The following is a 19,769-nucleotide window of genomic DNA, read 5'->3' on the forward strand; positions in this document are numbered from 1 at the left end:
CACAACACAAAGATAAGGTTCCACATGGAAAAACAGGTAGGAAGTAACAGAAGTCCTTCCGGAGTAAACTGCAAAGAGTCAGCTTTTAAAGCTCTGACATCAGAGACATGATGAAAGGATACCAAGCACAATAAAAGAGTAAACTTAGCTAACAGCTGTTTCAATGACAGAAAATTATTTGGAGGCCAGGCCCTTAAAAATGCTAGAACAAAAGAAACGTCCCATAGGGCAGAATACCTGGTCCAGGAGACCATTGGAGACAAATGCCATGAAGCAGGTGACAGACCAGAGGATGTTAACCTACAGAGACATCACAAATAGGAAAAAGACAGTCAGTAATAGCTAAGCGATGAACATTTATGGTTCTGTATAACCGCCCCAGAGAAAATACATCTGACAGGAGATTCAGAATGATAACAACAGGGGCTGGGTAGGGATCCAACTCCCGTTTCAGGCACTAATGAAGCCATCTGGACCATACTAAAAAGGTAAGCGGCATGGGAGCCTGTGGCCCAGCCATCCCTAAGTAGATTGCTTGCTGTCTGTGAAAGATTATTGATCAACCATGTACCCCTGAAATGCATCAAGCAACTATTGTAAGGCAACCCTGAAGAATTAAGGCGTGAAAATTGCCTTGAGCGTCTTCCAGTAAATCTAAATCAGGGAGTTCACAGACAACTCCAGAAGAGCAGGAACCCAGGCCTGGGGTGACCAAAGAGGAGTGATGAGACACAACTGTAATAAACAGTAAACCGTTTTCCTAGCCAGATCTTCACCAGCTGTTAAAGAATTAAAGGGACATGAAACCCAAACATTTTTATTTAAGGTAGAATATACAATTTTAAACTTTCTGGTTTACTTCTATTATCAAATATGTTTCATTCTCTTGGTATCATTTATTGAAGGAGTAGCAATGCACTACTGGTTTCTAACTGAACACATGGGTGAGCCAATGACAATAGGTATATATATATATATATATATATATATATATATATATATATATATATATATATATATATATATAGGCAGCCACCAATCAGCAGCTAGAATCTACGTTCTTTGCTCTCCTGAGCTTACATAGATAAACCTTTCAGCAAAGGAGAGGTTATGAAGACTCTAACATTGATTCCTAGTGACTTCCTGAACAAATTAAGTAAAAGATTTTTCTTAAAAAGAATTTAATAAATTAAAGAACAATATCATGAGGTGAAAAAAAGAAAAAAAAGAAAAAAAGTAAAAAAGAAACTTTAATGCACTTTTATGATGTGTGCTTTTTAATATAGCTATGGAGTTTAGAGGAGGAGAAAATCTTCCCCTAGATCCTTTCCACCTCTTTTTATCTCTCTCTCATTTTGAATGTAAAAAAAATATCTTGCCAATAGTTCATTTTTATCAATTTATTATCACTTTGATACAAACATCACTTTTAAAATAATTCCCCTTTTTTCCCTTGCACTTACTTTTCCATTGATCAATAGATTTTTGATTGTTATTCACTGATCTTATTTACTTTAGTCATATCACACTCACTAGTAGTTTCACTTAATTACCATAGGGATTAGTGTCGGGATTAGTACTGCCCACTTTTGTGTATAATGTTCTATTGGCTGGTGTTCTCTATATTACCTTTTCACAGGTAACACTACTAGATCTCTGATGAAGCGCATGTGAGCATGCGCGAAACACGTCAGATCTTGCACACCTGTGTTAGTGCTACTCGCCTTGTATATCCAATAAAGTCACCTGGCTTCAAGTTCCTGAGTCCTCGCTTTTTCCTTTGTATCCTGTATCCGGCTGAGCCAGCCCTGAGGACCGGAACCAACCACTTACTCTTCCAGCCCTGTTTATCCAAGAGAGCTACCTGGATTGCTCTTGCACAGCACTTAGCCTTGTGTCCCCTGGCGGACCCCGACAGCGGCAAAAGCGGCTTAGGCCTGTTCCTGATTGGCACTTTCTCATTGGCGTGTCGCACCAGCGATCAAGTACGCTGCATGCTCTGACTACTGATTGCCTTACCACAGCATTGAGCCTTTTTGGTCCCTTGGTGGACTGAGGCGACGACAACTCCGGCCTAGGCCTACCTCATATTGGCCGCCCGAACGTGTCATACCAGCGACGGAGCGTCAGGCACGCTGCACAAGGGGGTGCATATACACGTGAGACGTCATCACTGGCGACGACGAGGAGCACAGATTGCACCACACCACGCAGAAGACGGGTACCTCTCATACAGTGGAAGGACTTCTATCATACAGGTGCCCACCCCATCGGGCCTAGACAGGAGCAGAGACAAAGCGGCCACACCAAATTACGTGACCTGTAAAACACAGGTGCACTCACGGAACATCTTTTGGTCACAATTACAACAACTGCAACTTTCCAGCAGACACAACCCCACAGAGGGATCCGGGTTGATATCGCCTAAACAGGTAGCTATATCCTTTGGACTGTTGTTTGTTTATCTCTACTTACGCTTGCTCTGTCTTGAAATACCCGCTCTTGCCTACTTTGCCACTGCAATCCTTCTCAGCTCAGTCTCCATCGACTCATACACCTATGCTGATTGTAATAATACCGTACTTGCTTGACACTTACCTTATACGAAAAGTACTGGTTACTCTTACTATACAGGACTGATTTTTGACAACTGTAAAGAGAGACAGAATTATTTTTTTGTTTCTTCAACTGTTTTTGCTGGGCTAAGGATGAAAAAATTCCCCTCTTTTGCCCAACAACTACCAGAGTTTATGGAGGAGTGGAACCATACCCTAACTAGATGTTCCATGACCCTAATGAACCAACTACTGAGACATAAAAGACAGGAAAGAGACTCAATCCTGACAGAAATTAAAGCTACAGAGACTCACATTCAACCCTTTGAGGCTACAAGCCAATATAAGGATTACACAGCGCAGCTAGAGGAAACCATCAACAAACTAGATATGGACTTATCCAGCAGAAAAGTGTCTAAATACAATCGTGACACAAAGGACTATGACCTTAATATAGTCATGGCAACAACTTAGGCCCACTAGGGGGAGGGGGAACTCTAACACCTCCAAGAATAGTAACAAAAAATGTAGGGGTCATACTAATGGGAAAAAAGTTAATTTTTCTAGTATAGAAACTACTGATTCTGAAACATCTCTCCCACAATCCCCCAGTACTCCCACTACTGAGCCTAGTGAACCCTCTAACTCAATTAATGCAGGAACTGGTGTCCCGACTAGAACAACCCTGGCCACTCTTGTCAAATCACCCAGCCAAACCAGCACTCCTAAAGCCTCAAGTCAGACACACCGGTACCCCAGCAGGACAGCCTCAAAAAACAAAAAGAAATAATTAATGTGATCAATTTGTCTAACACTCAACTCACATCTGCACAGATTTCCATACTTAATAAAGGACTCACTTTTGCACCCAGCACAAACTTTGATGTCTTCTCTACTGTCATAGACATTAACAGACTAGTTCGCAAACTTACACTAAGGAAACACTTTTCAGAGACTAATATGGTGGATTCCCCCCCCCCCAGAACCTTTCCTAACACCTTTAGACTGCACTCACTCAGGTCTACTCTTCAGAGATCAATGTGACTTTAACACATTACTATCACTACAAAACAACACCTCCAGCACTCCCTCACCCACACACAAGTTCCCACACAAAGACCGTTCATTTTTCTACCCTATTCAGGCTAGAAGTCCCAGTATTGAATTATATCAAGACACAGTATTGAGAGATATTTTATCACTCAATGAGACCACTAAAGACACTCATTCAACAGTCAAACACAATATTACTCTTGCAGAAAAAAATGCACTGGCTGAACTAGAGACCAACCCAGATATTGTAATAACACAGGCTGACAAGGGTGGGGCGGTAGTGATTCTTAACACCACTGACTATATGGAAGAAATCAATGTGCACCTTGGGGACACTTCCACCTATACACGTTTAGGATATTACCCCACCTCTAGGTTTAGCCAAGAATTATTCTCGTTCTTGGACACGGCCCTGGAGAATGGCTTCATTACCAAGGAAACCATGGAATATTTATTTGTAGAGAACCCTCTTACCCCTACCTTCAGGGTTGTGCCCAAGATACACAAAACCCTTACTAGAGCCCCAGGGAGACCCATTGTGGCTAGCATGGGGTCCCTTTGTGAGAGACTGGGGGCTTGGTTAGACTCAGTCTTACAATCCATAGTTACTACATTGCCAGGCTACATTAGAGACAGTGCCCATCTCCTCTACCAGCTCAATGACATTAAATGGCAACCAAATTTTCAGTGGCTTACCATAGACGTAACAGCCCTTTACTCCAGTATACCCCACCAAAAAGGACTGGAGGCTCTGGGTCATATGATCAGGAGGTATACATCATTTTCTGATGAATACATTCAATTTGTGGTTTCCACAGCAAAATTCCTCCTTTCAAACAACTACTTTGTCTCTGGGGGGGAATTCTATTTGCAGAATTGTGGCACAGCCATGGGGGCAAAATTTGCCCCCGCATATGCCAATTTATACATGGGCTGGCTGGAACTTAACAGCATTTATGCTGATGACTTCCCCCTCAGAGACAATCTAGCTGTGTACGGTCGCTACATCGACAACCTCATAGTCATTTGGAACTCTGGTAACCAGAGAGAGGCCCATATCCTGGTGGACCTTCTCAATGACAACTTGTTTAACTTAAAGTTCACGTATACTTTATCACCCAACTCCATAGCCTATTTAGATTTACACCTTCAAATAGATGAAGGATCCAACATCATTTCCACAATCCATAGGAAGACCCTAGCACGAAACACCATACTAAGAGCTGATTCTTGCCACATTAGACATACCATCAGAGGCATTCCCAAAGGCCAATACATTAGGGCACGTAGAAATTGGTCCAACATTCAACAGTACAGAATACAAGCAGACTCCATCACTCAGAGACTCCTAGAAAGGGGTTATAATAAGAAGTCACTCACACAAACAGCCAACCAAGTGAGCAAAATAGATAGGCAGTCTTTGTTTTCAAGCTACAATGGTAGAAATACCACTAACACCACAAAGAAAAATGTATTTACTGATGAAATTGTTTTCTCTACCCAGTATAGCAGACAATTTGATGAGATCTGCAAAATAGTACACAAATATCTTCCTATCCTCCAGAGTGATACCAAATTAAAACACATAACTAAACAACAAATTAAATGTGTAGCCAAGAAGGCCCCTACAGTAGGGGATAGAGTTAGGAAATATTTCACTAACAAACCTACACCTGGGACACATTGGCTCAGCCTCAACAAAGGCTTCTTCAAATGTGGCCATATCTGCAAGAGTTGTAATTACACTCAGAAAACCGATTATTTTTCCTCATCTATCACAGGCAAAACATTCTCTATCAAACAAAGAATAGATTGCACTACCCGTTTTGTAATATACCTCATAACATGTCGGCAGTGCTCCCAACAATACGTAGGTCTTACCACACGACCACTTAAGGACCGTATCAGACAACATTTATTATCTCTAGAAGATGAAACTCCTAAAAAAAATTCAGAATTGCATACTACTTTTACCCAACATACTACACTTCTCTTTCTGACCTCACCCTCTTACTCCTCCATTAGGGAGCCTCATCAATCTTTTTTATAAATTCCTCTGTTCATACACACACAAGTTCGTTCATATACTTTTTTAAACATTTTTTTTTCTTTTTTACTTCAAGGGTTACCGCCCTTGTCATTTGTATTAAGCTTATATCGAGCAGGTAACCAATGACCAATAGGCATAGTTCCCCTTTATGGTCCCGACACAGCAATTAGGTATTCACTCTATATACTGTAAAAATTTGTCCGGCCATTAGGGGTACACTGACACAATAAACCTATATGTCCCGCTCCAGCCCTTAGATTAATTCTCAACCTGTGTAATACAGAAAAGTTATGACCATCTGAGTCCATTATTATTTTTATTTTTATTTTATTATATATACATTTTCTTTTTTATTACATATATATTTCCTTTGTAGATACATATTGTTTTAGCCTAGTATTTTAGTTTTCCCTTTTTGTATCCTTTTGCTCTTCATTTTTATAAGTCTGACCTTTGTCAATTTTTGTAATTGTGCCCATTTCACTTTATTAGTTCACTCAAAACTTAGATTTGCAAACTGAATTGAGTGTTCTAATGGTACAGGAAACATTACAATTGTCCCTGTTACCAATGCAGGAATCTAATGCCATAAATCTCATAGAGAAAACCAACTTACAGAATTTATGAAGACTCTAACATTGATTCCTAGTGACTTCCTGAACAAATTAAGTAAAAGATTTTTCTTAAATAGAATTTAATAAATTAAAGAACAATATCATGAGGTGAAAAAAAGGAAAAAAAGAAACTTTAATGCACTTTTATAATGTGTGCTTTTTAATATAGCTATGGAGTTTAGAGGAGGAGAAAATCTTCCCCTAGATCCTTTCCACCTCTTTTTATCTCTCATTTTGAATGTAAAAAAAATATCTTGCCAATAGTTCATTTTTATCAATTTATTATCACTTTGATACAAACATCACTTTTAAAATAATTCCCCTTTTTTCCCTTGCACTTACTTTTCCATTGATCAATAGATTTTTGATTGTTATTCACTGATGTTATTTACTTATTTACTTTAGTCATATCACACTCACTAGTAGTTTCACTTAATTACCATAGGGATTAGTGTCGGGATTAGTACTGCCCACTTTTGTGTATAATGTTCTATTGGCTGGTGTTCTCTATATTACCTTTTCACAGGTAACACTACTAGATCTCTGATGAAGCGCATGTGAGCATGCGCGAAACGCGTCAGGTCTAGCACCCCTTGCACACCTGTGTTAGTGCTACTCCTTGTATATCCAATAAAGTCACCTGGCTTCAAGTTCCTGAGTCCTCGCTTTTTCCTTTGTATTATATATATATATATATATATATATAGGCAGCCACCAATCAGCAGCTAGAATCTAGGTTCTTTGCTCTCCTGAGCTTACATAGATAAACCTTTCAGCAAAGGATAACAAGAGAAGGAAGCAAATTACATAATAGAAGTAAATTGGAAAGTTGGTTAAATTGTATGCTCTGTCTAAATCATGAATGTCTAACTATGACTTTACTGTCCATTTAAACAAGCTGGGCTCAATGGCTGAGAGGCCCAACTCACCACAAACCCTTACCGGGACACTGCAAGTTAAACACAGTAACCAAGCAGAGGCTAGACTAAACTTAGTAGCTGAACTCTCTCTAGTATTTTAATCAGCACCTACAAAGTAAAAGATCAAAAAAGTACTAGAATGCAACTGTAAATTTATAAATTTAAATACCAATGGAAAGTAGCTTATTAAATGCAGATCTTTTGAGAGCAAAGGCATCCAAGGTAAAAGGCAGCAAAAGTGCAAATGAAATAGTCAGATACAAGCAAACTGCAAGTCACTATGTCTTTTAACAAATGCAGAAATGAAAAAAAAACAAGCTAAAGTCAAATACCAAATCAGTCCAAAACAAGGGCTTTATACAGAAATTAAGTCAAGCCAAATATCAAACCAGTATAGCTAAACAGCAAACTGCTGGAGTAAGAAGTCACTCCATACACAAGCAGCATCATACTGCAAACAAAAAGACCTAATTGATCTTCTAGGCGTCCTTAAAGGTACAGCACACCTTAATGCAGCAGGGCCACAAATCACTCTCTTAGACAAATACCTTTTATGACAACAACTTTACTCCCTGACGACAAATGTTAAGGATAACCCTCAGTATTATCAAGTAGGGGGAATGGGTGTAAGACCCAGTCAGAGGCCATTGTTGAAAAAAGATGTCTGCAGCCAGACTGAAAGTGTCCAGAGCCAGCTGTAATACCTCTCAATCTGAAAGTTGTTCTGAGACACAAAGAGATCAATAAGAAAAGGACCCCACATTTGATCCAGCCAAAAGGAACAGAGGGATGAAGTCTCCAATTGCTGAGATCGCTCCACTGACGGGAAAACTAATCCACCACTCTGTTAGACAGACCTGAAAGATACTCTGGCCGCAGAGAAATGTCTCTGCTCAAGCAAAACAGGTAAAGGTCTAATCTCAGGTCTCACAAAAGTCTTGAATGAGTTTCGCCCCCAATTTGTTAACCTATTGGACTGCCGTCAAACTGTCCATCATGGACAGTGGGAATGGTCTTTGGCACAGCTGTGAACTGCAAAAGACCCAGCTAAAAGCTCTAAAAAATTGACATTGTCAGAGTAGCGTGGTGAAAGACAAGACAAAATAAAATCCGGATTTGTGCCGAAAAATGGCCCTGGCATTCCACACTTTGATGTGGCTTAACCACCACTGCATTTTGGTCTGGATCCCTGCGTCCAAAACAACCATCTGGGAATAAGATGGATTGTGCCGCAAGGCAGACTTTTTGAATTGCTGCATCATACTGTAGTAAATGGTAGCCGTAAAAATGACGTAAATAGATGCTGAGAGTAATATTGCAAGCTAAATGCTGCAAAGGAATCTTAAAAGTCGATAAGGCCTCAGAAATCTGTCTCAGAATGAGATCCAATTTAATAGAAGGGAGAGAGAGCGACAAAGCAACCATATTGATCTGAAAGCCAAGAAAGATGACTGAGTGGAGGACAAAGTAGACAGGTCTACAATGATGACAAACCCCAACTGAAGTTGTCGAAGAAGAGGAGTCCTGTCTTGAAACATAAGGAGAATATTGTCCAAATAAATGACTAATTGGATTCCCCATGCTCTGAGACAGGCCACAACCAGTTTTAGAATCTTGGTAAAACTCCAAGGAGCCAAACTCAAACCAAAAACGGAACGCAGTTAACCTGCCAAAGATCTCATCTCAAAAAGAAATACAATAGTCTGAACTTTACATGAGAAGTAGATTGTTTTCTGACAAATTTCTAGGGCTGCAACTAACGATTATTTTCATAATCGATTAATCGGCCGATTATTTTTTCGATTGATCGACTAATCGGATAAAAAAAGAATCAATAATAGTTTTCTATGTTTTAAATAAAATCCACATAATGAGTGTTAAAAATATAAACTTCAGACTAAAACGTTACATTAACACAACTGTTTCTTCAATTTTTAAGCAGCAGAGCATAGTTTTATAATTAAACAAAACAAAACCACAAACTGTTTGAAAAGAGGTAGAACTAGAAAGAGTTAGGCTATCACATTCTGCTATTCACTCTTTCAGAAACTTTGCATTGAAATGCAAAAATCTCAACATGTCCACATGCTTCTGGCTAAGGCTGGTTCTCTGTTTGCAGCTATATTTCCTGCAGCAGCGAAAAGGCTGTTGAGGTGTATAAGTAGGGTTTTGCCAATTTCACCAGTGGGATATTTATCTTTGTTAGCTCTTCACCAATGCTAAGTGTTTTCTACCTTGGCAAGGGGCCTCTCAAAGTAACCCTTAACCAGCTATAAGGTTAGGGGAAATATCTAGTCTGCTCTAAAAATAACGAATATATACTTATAAAGGTTGAAAAACCAACTAATCGATTATGAGATTCGTTGACAACTATTTTTATAATCGATTATGACGATTAGTTGTTGCAGCTTTACAAATTTCAAAATAATGTCTATTTTCACTCACCCTGAATCATGTGACAGCCATCAGAATCACAAATGCATATATGTATATTCTGTGAATTCTTGCACATGCTCAGTAGGAGATGGTGGCTCAAAAAGTCTAAATATAAAAAGACTGTGCACATTTTGTTAATGGAAGTAAATTGGAAAGTTGTTTAAAATTGCATTCTCTATCTGAATCATGAAAGTTTAATTTTGACTTGAGTGTCCCTTTAAAATTACTGGGAAATTAAACTCTATTTCTTCCAGCCTTTTTCATGTTAAACTGTAGCTTAGCAAGGGCCATAAAGGTGGACAGATATTTACTTAAAAAGGTAAAAAAACCTTCACCAAAAAGGACGCATTTAGTTGCTGACCCCAGTTCAGTACTTATTCACAAAATTCCCCAATTTGGGGTCAAGTTTTTTTAAGCACAGCTCTTCGACGCTGGACCCATAAAGCAGTATTTCCATAGAAGCTTCTGATTTGAAGGTATTGTCAGCCAATAAAAATATATTTTTTCCCAAGGGCCGGTGAATCCCAGAAGCTTGCCCTGAACCACCATCAAAGATGTTTCCTGTCCCTTATGATGGTCCCTACCCTTACTGGAGAGAAAATTAACCATGACCTGTTCAAACTCTGGAGTCTGGCATTCCTTTCCAGGGAGGGGGACACTCAGCCTTCAAGTTCCAGTGATCCTTCCAGTTTATGCGATTACAACCTTGTCTCTTGTCAAAACAGATAATAGAGCCCAAAGATAGAATTAGATTATTCATATTTTAATGACAAAATACAAATAGATGTTACAGTGCCAAATTAAAACAAAGGCACTGTCAGCCTGTGGAAGATAATCTCACCCCTGTAAAGGAGAGAGGGAATTTTTAGGACCACAACTGCAGGCTTAGGAGTGTAGTGAAAGTATCAGTGATTCTGTGTAGGTGAGGGAAGGCAGCAAGGTTCAGAATCAATAGATACAGTTCACTTTTATTATAAGGATAGGTGTGACAATGGCTGAGACCTCAGAGCCTTAAGCCCCACTCAGTATTGTCAAACTGGTTCCCACATATAAGAACATGCAATTGCAAGTTAAAGTTTTAGACAGACCATATCTAATCTTTATTGGCAGCAGACATAGTGTACAACTTTAAGGCAACAATTAAAGCTAATGAGATTTAGGCAGTAGTTAGGTATTGAGAGTGAATAATTAAGAATATAGGTAGAATAGAGCGTTTAAATATGAAGGAAACCTAACTAAGATTCTGAGGCATGTCAGGAGTTATTACTGAATAATCGTAAGTTACTGCGGTATGAGTATGAAGGAAGCGCTTTTGAGACTTACTAGTAGTAGTAATGGGTGAGGTCTGTCCGGACAGAGTGGAGTTCCCCTGCAGAGTTTGGGGAAATTGCAGCGTGTGCGATGGCGTGTGACGTCACCGCTTGCCGGTTCCGGTCCTGTGTTTGGTAGAGAGGTGAGCAGCGTCTGTCTCAAAGGTTGCAAGGAGGTTAGAGGGTGAGAAGCTGGATTCAACAATCAAGCAATTTGGTATGAGTAGGAGGGAAATTTAAACTGCTTGTTGGGGAGGAGTTATGTAAGTGTGAAAAGACACAGCTATACAAAGGATAAGGCAAAGAACTTAGGCAGTTATGACAGGACCCCCCCCCCCCAAAGATCAACTCCGGGGATCGAGTCCAGGACGATCAGGATAACGTTCATGGAACCTGGCCACCAATCGGGGGGCAGAGAGATTGGAAGCCGGTTCCCAGGAGTCCTCCGAATCAGGGTAGCCCTTCCAATGGACCAGATACTGAAGCTGCCCACGAAAACGTCGGGAGTCCAAGACATCTTGTACCTCATACTCCAGGGTGGCATCCGGTAGATGAGGAAGTAGAGGAATAGAAGGATCATGGTGACGAAGTTGTCTATAAGGCTTGAGGAGAGACACATGAAAGGTAGGATGGGATTTCAGATTTGCTGGTAATGCGAGGGTAACAGCGTTCATATTCACAATTTTTATGATGGGAAATGGTCCAATGAAGCTGGAAGATAATTTCCTGGAAGGAAGGGGTAAATGTAGATTACGTGTTGATAACCAAACATAGTCACCTACTCTATATTTAGGCGAGGAAATCCTTTTTTTATCAAAATGGAATTTATAGCGATCCTTGGCGATGCGAATATTTTCAGCAGTTAGTGAAAAAGATTCACTAATAGTGTTGATGAGGTCATTCACAACAGGACAGCTGTTGCTGTCCATAGAATGCCATTCAAAAGAAGGATGGAAACCATAATTAATGAAGAACGGTGTGAACTTTGTAGAGGAATGGATGAAATTGTTGAAGGCGAATTCTGCGTATGGTAGTAGTTGCGTCCAGGTATCTTGTTTAGCTGAAATGAAACATCTCAAATATTGTTCAATGCACTGGTTTGTCCTTTCAGTCTGGCCATTAGTTTGGGGATGGAAAGAGGTACTGAGACGTCTAGAAATACCCAATGAGTGACAAAGTTGTTTCCAGAATTGGCTGGTGAATTGAGTTCCCCTATCTGAGGTGATACTATTCGGGAGTCCGTGATACTTGAATATATGATGTATCATTAAGGAAATGGTTTCAGAAGAAGTTGGGAGCTTATGGTAGGGCACGAAATGTGCCATTTTACTAAATAGGTCTACGACTACTAATATGGTGTTATTCCCTTCAGAAATAGGTAGGTCGACTATGTAGTCGATTGCTATGTCCTTCCAAGGACGGTCAGGAGTCGGTAATGGGATCAATTTCCCGTAAGGGGGAGTCCTCCCTTTTTTTGTAGTTTCGCAGATTAAGCAGGTTTTAACGTAATCCTCAACATCAGTGAGGCAGGTAGGCCACCAAAAGAATCTGGAGACTAATTCTTGAGTTTTCTTTATGCCCATGTGTCCAGCAGATGGAGAATCATGTAAAGTTTTTAAGACTGTTGCTCTGAGACTGTTGGGTACATAAATTTGTTGTTGATAATAATACAACCCATCCGAGTGTAAATCCAAGACCTGTAATGGTTTATTTGAGTCAGCCTGTTGTGCTGATTTGAACTGAATGTTTTGTTCTGTAGTTAAAGCTAAGAATCTGTCAAGAGGAATTAGAGGTGAAAGGTTTGGATGTGACACTTGGTCCACCAAGTGTCTTGAAAGGGCATCAGCCTTCTTGTTCTTGTTTGCAGGACGGTAGGTGATAAGATAATTAAATCTAGCCAAGAATAGGTTCCATCGGACCTGTCGTGCGCTGAGAGTCCTATTAGATTGTAGGTATTCTAGATTTTTGTGATCCGTGTAAATCAAGATTGGAAGAAGGGTCCCTTCTAGAAGGTGTCTCCATTGTTCCAATGATGTTTTGATTGCTAACAGTTCTTTATCACCTATTGGGTAGTTTATTTCAGCTGAATTAAGAATTCGTGAATAGAAGGCAACAGGATGCAGAGGATCTTTTGGAGTCTGCCTCTGTGAGAGGATTGCTCCTAAAGCATAATTAGATGCATCCACCTCCAAGATGTACTGCAACTCAGAATTAGGGAATTGGAGGATAGGGGCCGTAGTGAAAGCTTTTTTTAAGAAGTTGAATATTTCTTCTAAATCATCGTTCCATATGAAGTGTGTGTCAGATTTGGTCAAGTTAGTTAATGGTCTAGTCAAGTCAGCAAAATTTTTAATAAACTTTCTGTAGAAATTGGCGAAACCCATGAACCTTTGTATATCCTTTTTACTTTTTGGGGAAGGCCAATTTTGAATTACCGATATCTTATCATTATCCATCTGGATACCTTGGGGTGATACAATATAACCTAGGAATTTAATTTCTTTGGAGTGAAATAGGCATTTTTCTAGTTTAACATAAAGAGAATTCTCTCGTAACCGTGTTAATACTAGGGTGACATGTTTGATGTGTTCAGTAAGTGAGGTAGAGAATATGAGTATGTCATCCAAATATATTACCATAAATAAATCCAAAAAATCCTTGAAAATATCATTTATGAAGTACTGAAAGGTAGCCGGGGCATTACAGAGGCCAAATGGCATCACAGTATATTCAAAAAGGCCGTAACGTGTACGGAATGCTGTAAGCCATTCATGACCCTCCTTTATTCGTACCAAGTTGTAAGCCCCTCTTAGATCTAATTTAGTGTATATAGTAGCATTTTGTAATCTATCAAGGAGTTGAGGAATTAAAGGCAGTGGATAGCGGTTTTTTATCGTACGCTTGTTTAACTCTCTGTAATCAATAATGGGTCTTAGGGATTGATCTTTATTTTTAACAAAAAAGATACCAGCCCCAGCTGGGGAGGTGGAAGGACGTATAAAGCCTTTCTTCAAATTATCTGCCAAATAAGTTTTCAGATGTTGTAACTCAGGATCAGAGAGGGGAAATATATGGCCGTAAGGTATATCAACTCCTGGTAGGAGATCTATAGGGCAGTCATAAACCCTATGAGGGGGTAGATTCTCTGATTCTTTTTTGTCAAAGACATCAGCGAATGTTATGTATTCCTTGGGGATTTGTAAAGGAACATCAAGTAAAATTTGTTCATGATGGAGACACAAATTTTTACAATAAGGAGAATCAAAGATGACATGTGAAGTTGACCATTGTATAGTGGGATCGTGTTGTTTAAACCAACTGATACCAAGTATAATGGGATATAGAGGTGAGGGTATAACATCAAAAGTAAGAAACTCTGTGTGTTGGTCATGTGTGGTAAGCCTTAAAGGTATGGTGTGGTATAAGATGGGTCCTGATGTAATTTCATTACCATCAATAAAACGAAGTACACTAGGCACCATTTTCTTAACTAGTGGAATTTTATTTACAGTAGTGAATTGGTAATCTATATAATTGTGGCTGGCACCAGAGTCAAGGATTGCTTGTGAGTTGAGTCTTTGCTGATCCCACTGTAATAAGATAGGAAGGGAGCAATGATTAGATTGTGTTTGTTTAGCAGATAAACATATACTTGTGGTGTTCATCTTACCCTTCCTACGCTGTAATTGAGAGCAGTCCTTTACAGAGTGATCGATCCCTCCACAATACATACAGAGATCTAAAGCTTTTCTTCTTAATTTTTCCTGTAGAGTTAATGGACCTCTGATGAACCCGAGTTCCATAGGGATTTCAGAGGCTTTTGTAGTTGTCTTAGGTGGATGCAGAGTAGTAACTGTTTGTTTAGTGGATGTTTCTAAGTGTGACTTTTCTGAGCGTCTCTCTCTGATGCGTCTGTCTAATGTGATGCTAGCATCTATTAGGAGTTCTAAAGTCTCTGGGAGGGGTTGTCTGGCTAGCTCATCCTTGAGAGTATCTGAGAGGCCTAGGTGGAATTGATTGCGCAAGGAAAGGTCATTCCACTGTGTATCAGGGGACCATTTCTTAAACTCTGCGATGTAGTCCTCCACAGGCCTTTTATGTTGTCTCAGAGACCTCATTGCTGTCTCAGCAGACAGCTGTTTGTAGGGATCATCATAAAGCTGTCCCATTGCTTTAAAAAACTGATCAAATGAGTACAGCAATGGGTCATTGGTTTCAAAAAACAAATTTGCCCATATACGTGGTTCGCCACGCAGATAGGAGATTGTGGTGAGAACCTTCAAATGATCATTGAAGTATGTTTTGGGTTTTAATTGAAAATATAAGGAACATGAGTTTTTGAATTCCCTAAATTCTGAACGAATACCACTAAATGTTTGTGGGGGATTAGGTTGGGGTTCACTAGAACTAATACGTGTAGTGAGGGTATCAATTTTTTCATTGATGTATTGCTTTAGGGCAGAGTTTTCTAATTGTAGTGTATTTAACCCTGTTGTAAGGTTATCTACAGTTTGAGTTAATTTCTCTACATGAGATAATAAGGCTGCTGGGTCCATAGTATAGGCTTGATTGTTATTGTCAGCCTGTGGAAGATAATCTCACCCCTGTAAAGGAGAGAGGGAATTTTTAGGACCACAACTGCAGGCTTAGGAGTGTAGTGAAAGTATCAGTGATTCTGTGTAGGTGAGGGAAGGCAGCAAGGTTCAGAATCAATAGATACAGTTCACTTTTATTATAAGGATAGGTGTGACAATGGCTGAGACCTCAGAGCCTTAAGCCCCACTCAGTATTGTCAAACTGGTTCCCACATATAAGAACATGCAATTGCAAGTTAAAGTTTTAGACAGACCATATCTAATCTTTATTGGCAGCAGACATAGTGTACAACTTTAAGGCAACAATTAAAGCTAATGAGATTTAGGCAGTAGTTAGGTATTGAGAGTGAATAATTAAGAATATAGGTAGAATAGAGCGTTTAAATATGAAGGAAACCTAACTAAGATTCTGAGGCATGTCAGGAGTTATTACTGAATAATCGTAAGTTACTGCGGTATGAGTATGAAGGAAGCGCTTTTGAGACTTACTAGTAGTAGTAATGGGTGAGGTCTGTCCGGACAGAGTGGAGTTCCCCTGCAGAGTTTGGGGAAATTGCAGCGTGTGCGATGGCGTGTGACGTCACCGCTTGCCGGTTCCGGTCCTGTGTTTGGTAGAGAGGTGAGCAGCGTCTGTCTCAAAGGTTGCAAGGAGGTTAGAGGGTGAGAAGCTGGATTCAACAATCAAGCAATTTGGTATGAGTAGGAGGGAAATTTAAACTGCTTGTTGGGGAGGAGTTATGTAAGTGTGAAAAGACACAGCTATACAAAGGATAAGGCAAAGAACTTAGGCAGTTATGACAGGCACATACAAAAACAGAATAGATGTAAAATACAGTTCTTAAAAATAAAATGGGACTTAATCAAAAACACAAACCTACAATTACACACATATCACTAAGCTTCCAGTAGGCCTGAATAAACTTCTGTTTAGATGTTGTTCATATAAGATCCCAGTAAAGTTCTCATATATCTAGGCTGCATTCAACTATATCTTTGGAATTTACCCTTTGTCTAGCAAAGACCAGCCCCCTTGGTCACATGACTATTTTATAACCCCTTTCAAGATCCCAGCCTCCTTTCTTTGATTCAGAGGTGCAATTCCTGTATTACTTATCTCAGAACACCAACAGCAAATGTTGGCTTCATGCACAGCAGGGAGTGGGGGGTCTTTTGATCAATGAAGGCAAGAAACAGAGAGAATATAACACAGAAAGGAAAGACAATTCAGGTTAACCCTGTCAATGCTGAGACACCACACCATCTCTGCTGTGTGACTATTCCATGTATCAACTACTACTCATGAATGTAGCATGACACCTCCCCCTTAAAGATGGTGGAGACAGGGGGTCAGCCTACGCTGATCCCCTTTGTCTACCTGAAACCTAGTCTTTCCCTAATCATAATACCAGGTCTGCCTGTCTGCCCCCAGTTCACCATACTCGTTCAAGCATAAATATGTACACACACTCAGTCTGTCCTTCCACCCAGCCATGCTGAACTCTCTCATTTCTATAAAGTACACCAGACACTATTGCAGGTATCAACTACACCTCATGAGTGTATCATGTCATAGGGTAATAGCAAAAATTTAAAAAATTCTTTAGTCTATTGGGCAAGTTTTTCTCTGAATTTTCAGGTACTGAAGGAGTTAATGTCACTGTCATTGGTAGGTGATTGCCCTAAAAGATGCCCTCTTACATTACATACACAAATAAATGCTTGAAGGTGGAATTGGGAAACTCTGCCTTTTGTGATATATTGACTGTTCACCTTCTTCAGGGCAAAATAAATATCAAATGGGAAACATCCTCAGGGGTTCATACAGTACAGTACAGGTTGAGATTCCACCTTTATTTCAATCATTACCTATAGTTGGTGAGTTTTTGTTCCTTTCCTTTTAGTATGTAACGATCTTGTTTATTAACTCTTGCTTTAAATTGATGCAATGAGGTTTTGATATGTAAAGAAAATACAGCACATACGGTGGTTTTATTTCCACATTATTCTATTTTAAAGGTATAGCACTTTTGTATTTGGTGCCCTAATGAGGACACACAGAACTGTTTTTTTAGTGGAATACATCCTTACACATTATGGCTTATTTTCTGATTCTGTTTTCTGTATGAGTCTGACTGTAACAATGAAGAAAAAAAAACCTATACAATACTAATTGGTCTTTTCTGTTAACAAAATAAATCACCTCAAATGTCCTTATTTAGCAGTTGGTTTTTGTGTTTGGTTTTTAATAGAACGTTTAAAGCTTAGAAAGCATTAATACACTTACCAAGAAGTAGCCACGGCTTAACAACTCCTACTTGCAGATCCAAACTGAGGTCCTGAATATAGCCACAGCCTGATCCATCACTCTGATCTGGGTCATCCACAACCTGCACATGGTTGTCTTTCCAAGTTTCTATTATCTTCTTGCCTGATAATGTTGTGACCCTTGTGCATTGCTTTCTAAGCTTGTGCTTAGAGAAGCTTTGTATTTCTTTTCCTAGTGAGTGCATCCCACTAGGAATGAGCTTTAGAAACTATTACAGCTTCACAACACTGAAAATAGCATGTTGTCACTTCCTCACTGCTGTCTTCTGTTGTCATGTGAAACTGTTTTCTATTGGTTAAACAATTGCCAAATCTGATTGGCTTCTGCTCCTGTACAAACAGAATGTGAGTAATGAAATACGTTTTACCTAACACCCTAACATGTTGTTAGATACAAAAAAGGTCTACATTCTATTAAATACAGTACAATGTACATTAAAATAACACAATCCTATAAACATTTGAAAATATTATCCACTTGGGGATTTTTTCTTGTTGAAAAGTATCTACATTTCTATGCCTTTCAAAGCAGCAAATGTATTTGTTCGTCAATGAGATTGCCAGAGCTGTCAAGTCACACTATTAGACAATGAAACACTATTTTAGATCTCTTCTCCAGATTATTCTAAGGATCAGTAACATTGTACTATAAAATAATTAAAAGATTCTATCAGATATATTTTTTCTGCAAAAATTGTACATTTGTCATAATACATAGAATGGCAATGCTACATTTAAATATTAAGAAAATAGTTAATTAACCTTACGAAATTGCATCCAGTTATATACCGAATAATTCTATTTACTAAAACCAGATCTGAAAATTAAAAAAATTACAATATATCAAAGAAAGTTATGTGTTTCAATAATGCTATATATATTTAAATTTGTATATATATTTTTAATTTTAAAATGATTAATTTGGATTTTTTCATTACATTTTTAATACATTATACAGTTTTAACACAATCCCCTCTCTAGTTTTTAAAAATATTGAACAGCAAGTTGAAGAATCTGTTTAAGGAACATTATAGTTGAAAAAAAGACATGCTTTAATTTGGTAAGACAAGTGACCTTGCACCTTTATGTGTTTAACCTCTACAAAGGGATTAAACATATAGTGGAAGTACTACTCTAGACCTATAGAGCATACAATCAGCAGCTATAGTTGTACAGTGGTACTTCTATTATGTGTTCAACCCCATTTGCAAGGGTTAAACACATAGAGGTGCAGGGTAACTAAGGTAATTTGCTCTAACAAATAAGATCATCTAATATTTAGACTATAACTGCCCTTTAAATAAAAATATATGCCATAAAATATAAATGAAAAGAGGAAGGAACTAATTTGTTTATTGTTATAGATTTTTTACAGACACCACCAGATATGCAAATTAGCATGACTGTGTCACAATTATCCCAAACTGTACTGTTCTGGCTCCATAATACAATTTTAATAAAAATTCCATTAAGATGCTTATAATTAATTAATAAAAATGCTTATAATTTTTGATTGCAGTAGTGAATTACCAGTCTGTATAAAAGCTTACAGATTTAAAGGGACACTGAACCCAAATTTTTTCTTTAGTGAATCAGATAGAGCATGCAATTTTAAGCAACTTTATAATTTACTCCTATTATCAATTTTTCTTCGTTCTCTTTCTATCTTTATTTTAAAAAGAAGGCAGCTAAGCTATTTTTTGGTTTAGTGTCCTGGACAGCACTTGTTTATTGGTGGGTAAATTTATCAACCAATCAGCAAGAACAACCCAGGTTGTTCACCAAAAATTTGCCGACATCTAAACTTACATTCTTGCTTTTCAAATAAAAATACCAAGAGAATGAAGAAAATTTGATAATAGGAATAACTTAGAAAGTTACTTAAAATTGCATGCTCTATCTGAATCACAA

At 38.7% G+C, this 19,769-nt stretch overlaps 1 protein-coding gene across 2 annotated transcripts in view; it reads right to left on the reverse strand.

Annotated features, from left to right (window-relative positions):
• DUSP19 (dual specificity phosphatase 19) overlaps positions 1 to 18,111 on the reverse strand; it is a 59,448-nt gene extending 41,337 nt beyond the window's left edge. Inside the window, exon 1 of one of the 2 annotated variants that reach the window (XR_008400125.1) lies at positions 10,952 to 12,329. Coding sequence is in view for 1 of the 2 variants with exons in the window: in XM_053698542.1 (XP_053554517.1) it covers positions 17,818 to 18,043 (226 nt within the window). In the remaining variant the exon portion in view is untranslated. Of the gene's footprint in view, positions 1 to 10,951; positions 12,330 to 17,817 lie in introns of those variants that run through there. The other variant, XM_053698542.1, reaches the window with a different exon arrangement.
• Between the last annotated feature and the right edge of the window lie 1,658 nt (positions 18,112 to 19,769).

The sequence above is a fragment of the Bombina bombina genome, chromosome 1, assembly GCF_027579735.1.
Source record: "Bombina bombina isolate aBomBom1 chromosome 1, aBomBom1.pri, whole genome shotgun sequence".
NCBI classification, from domain to species: domain Eukaryota; kingdom Metazoa; phylum Chordata; class Amphibia; order Anura; family Bombinatoridae; genus Bombina; species Bombina bombina.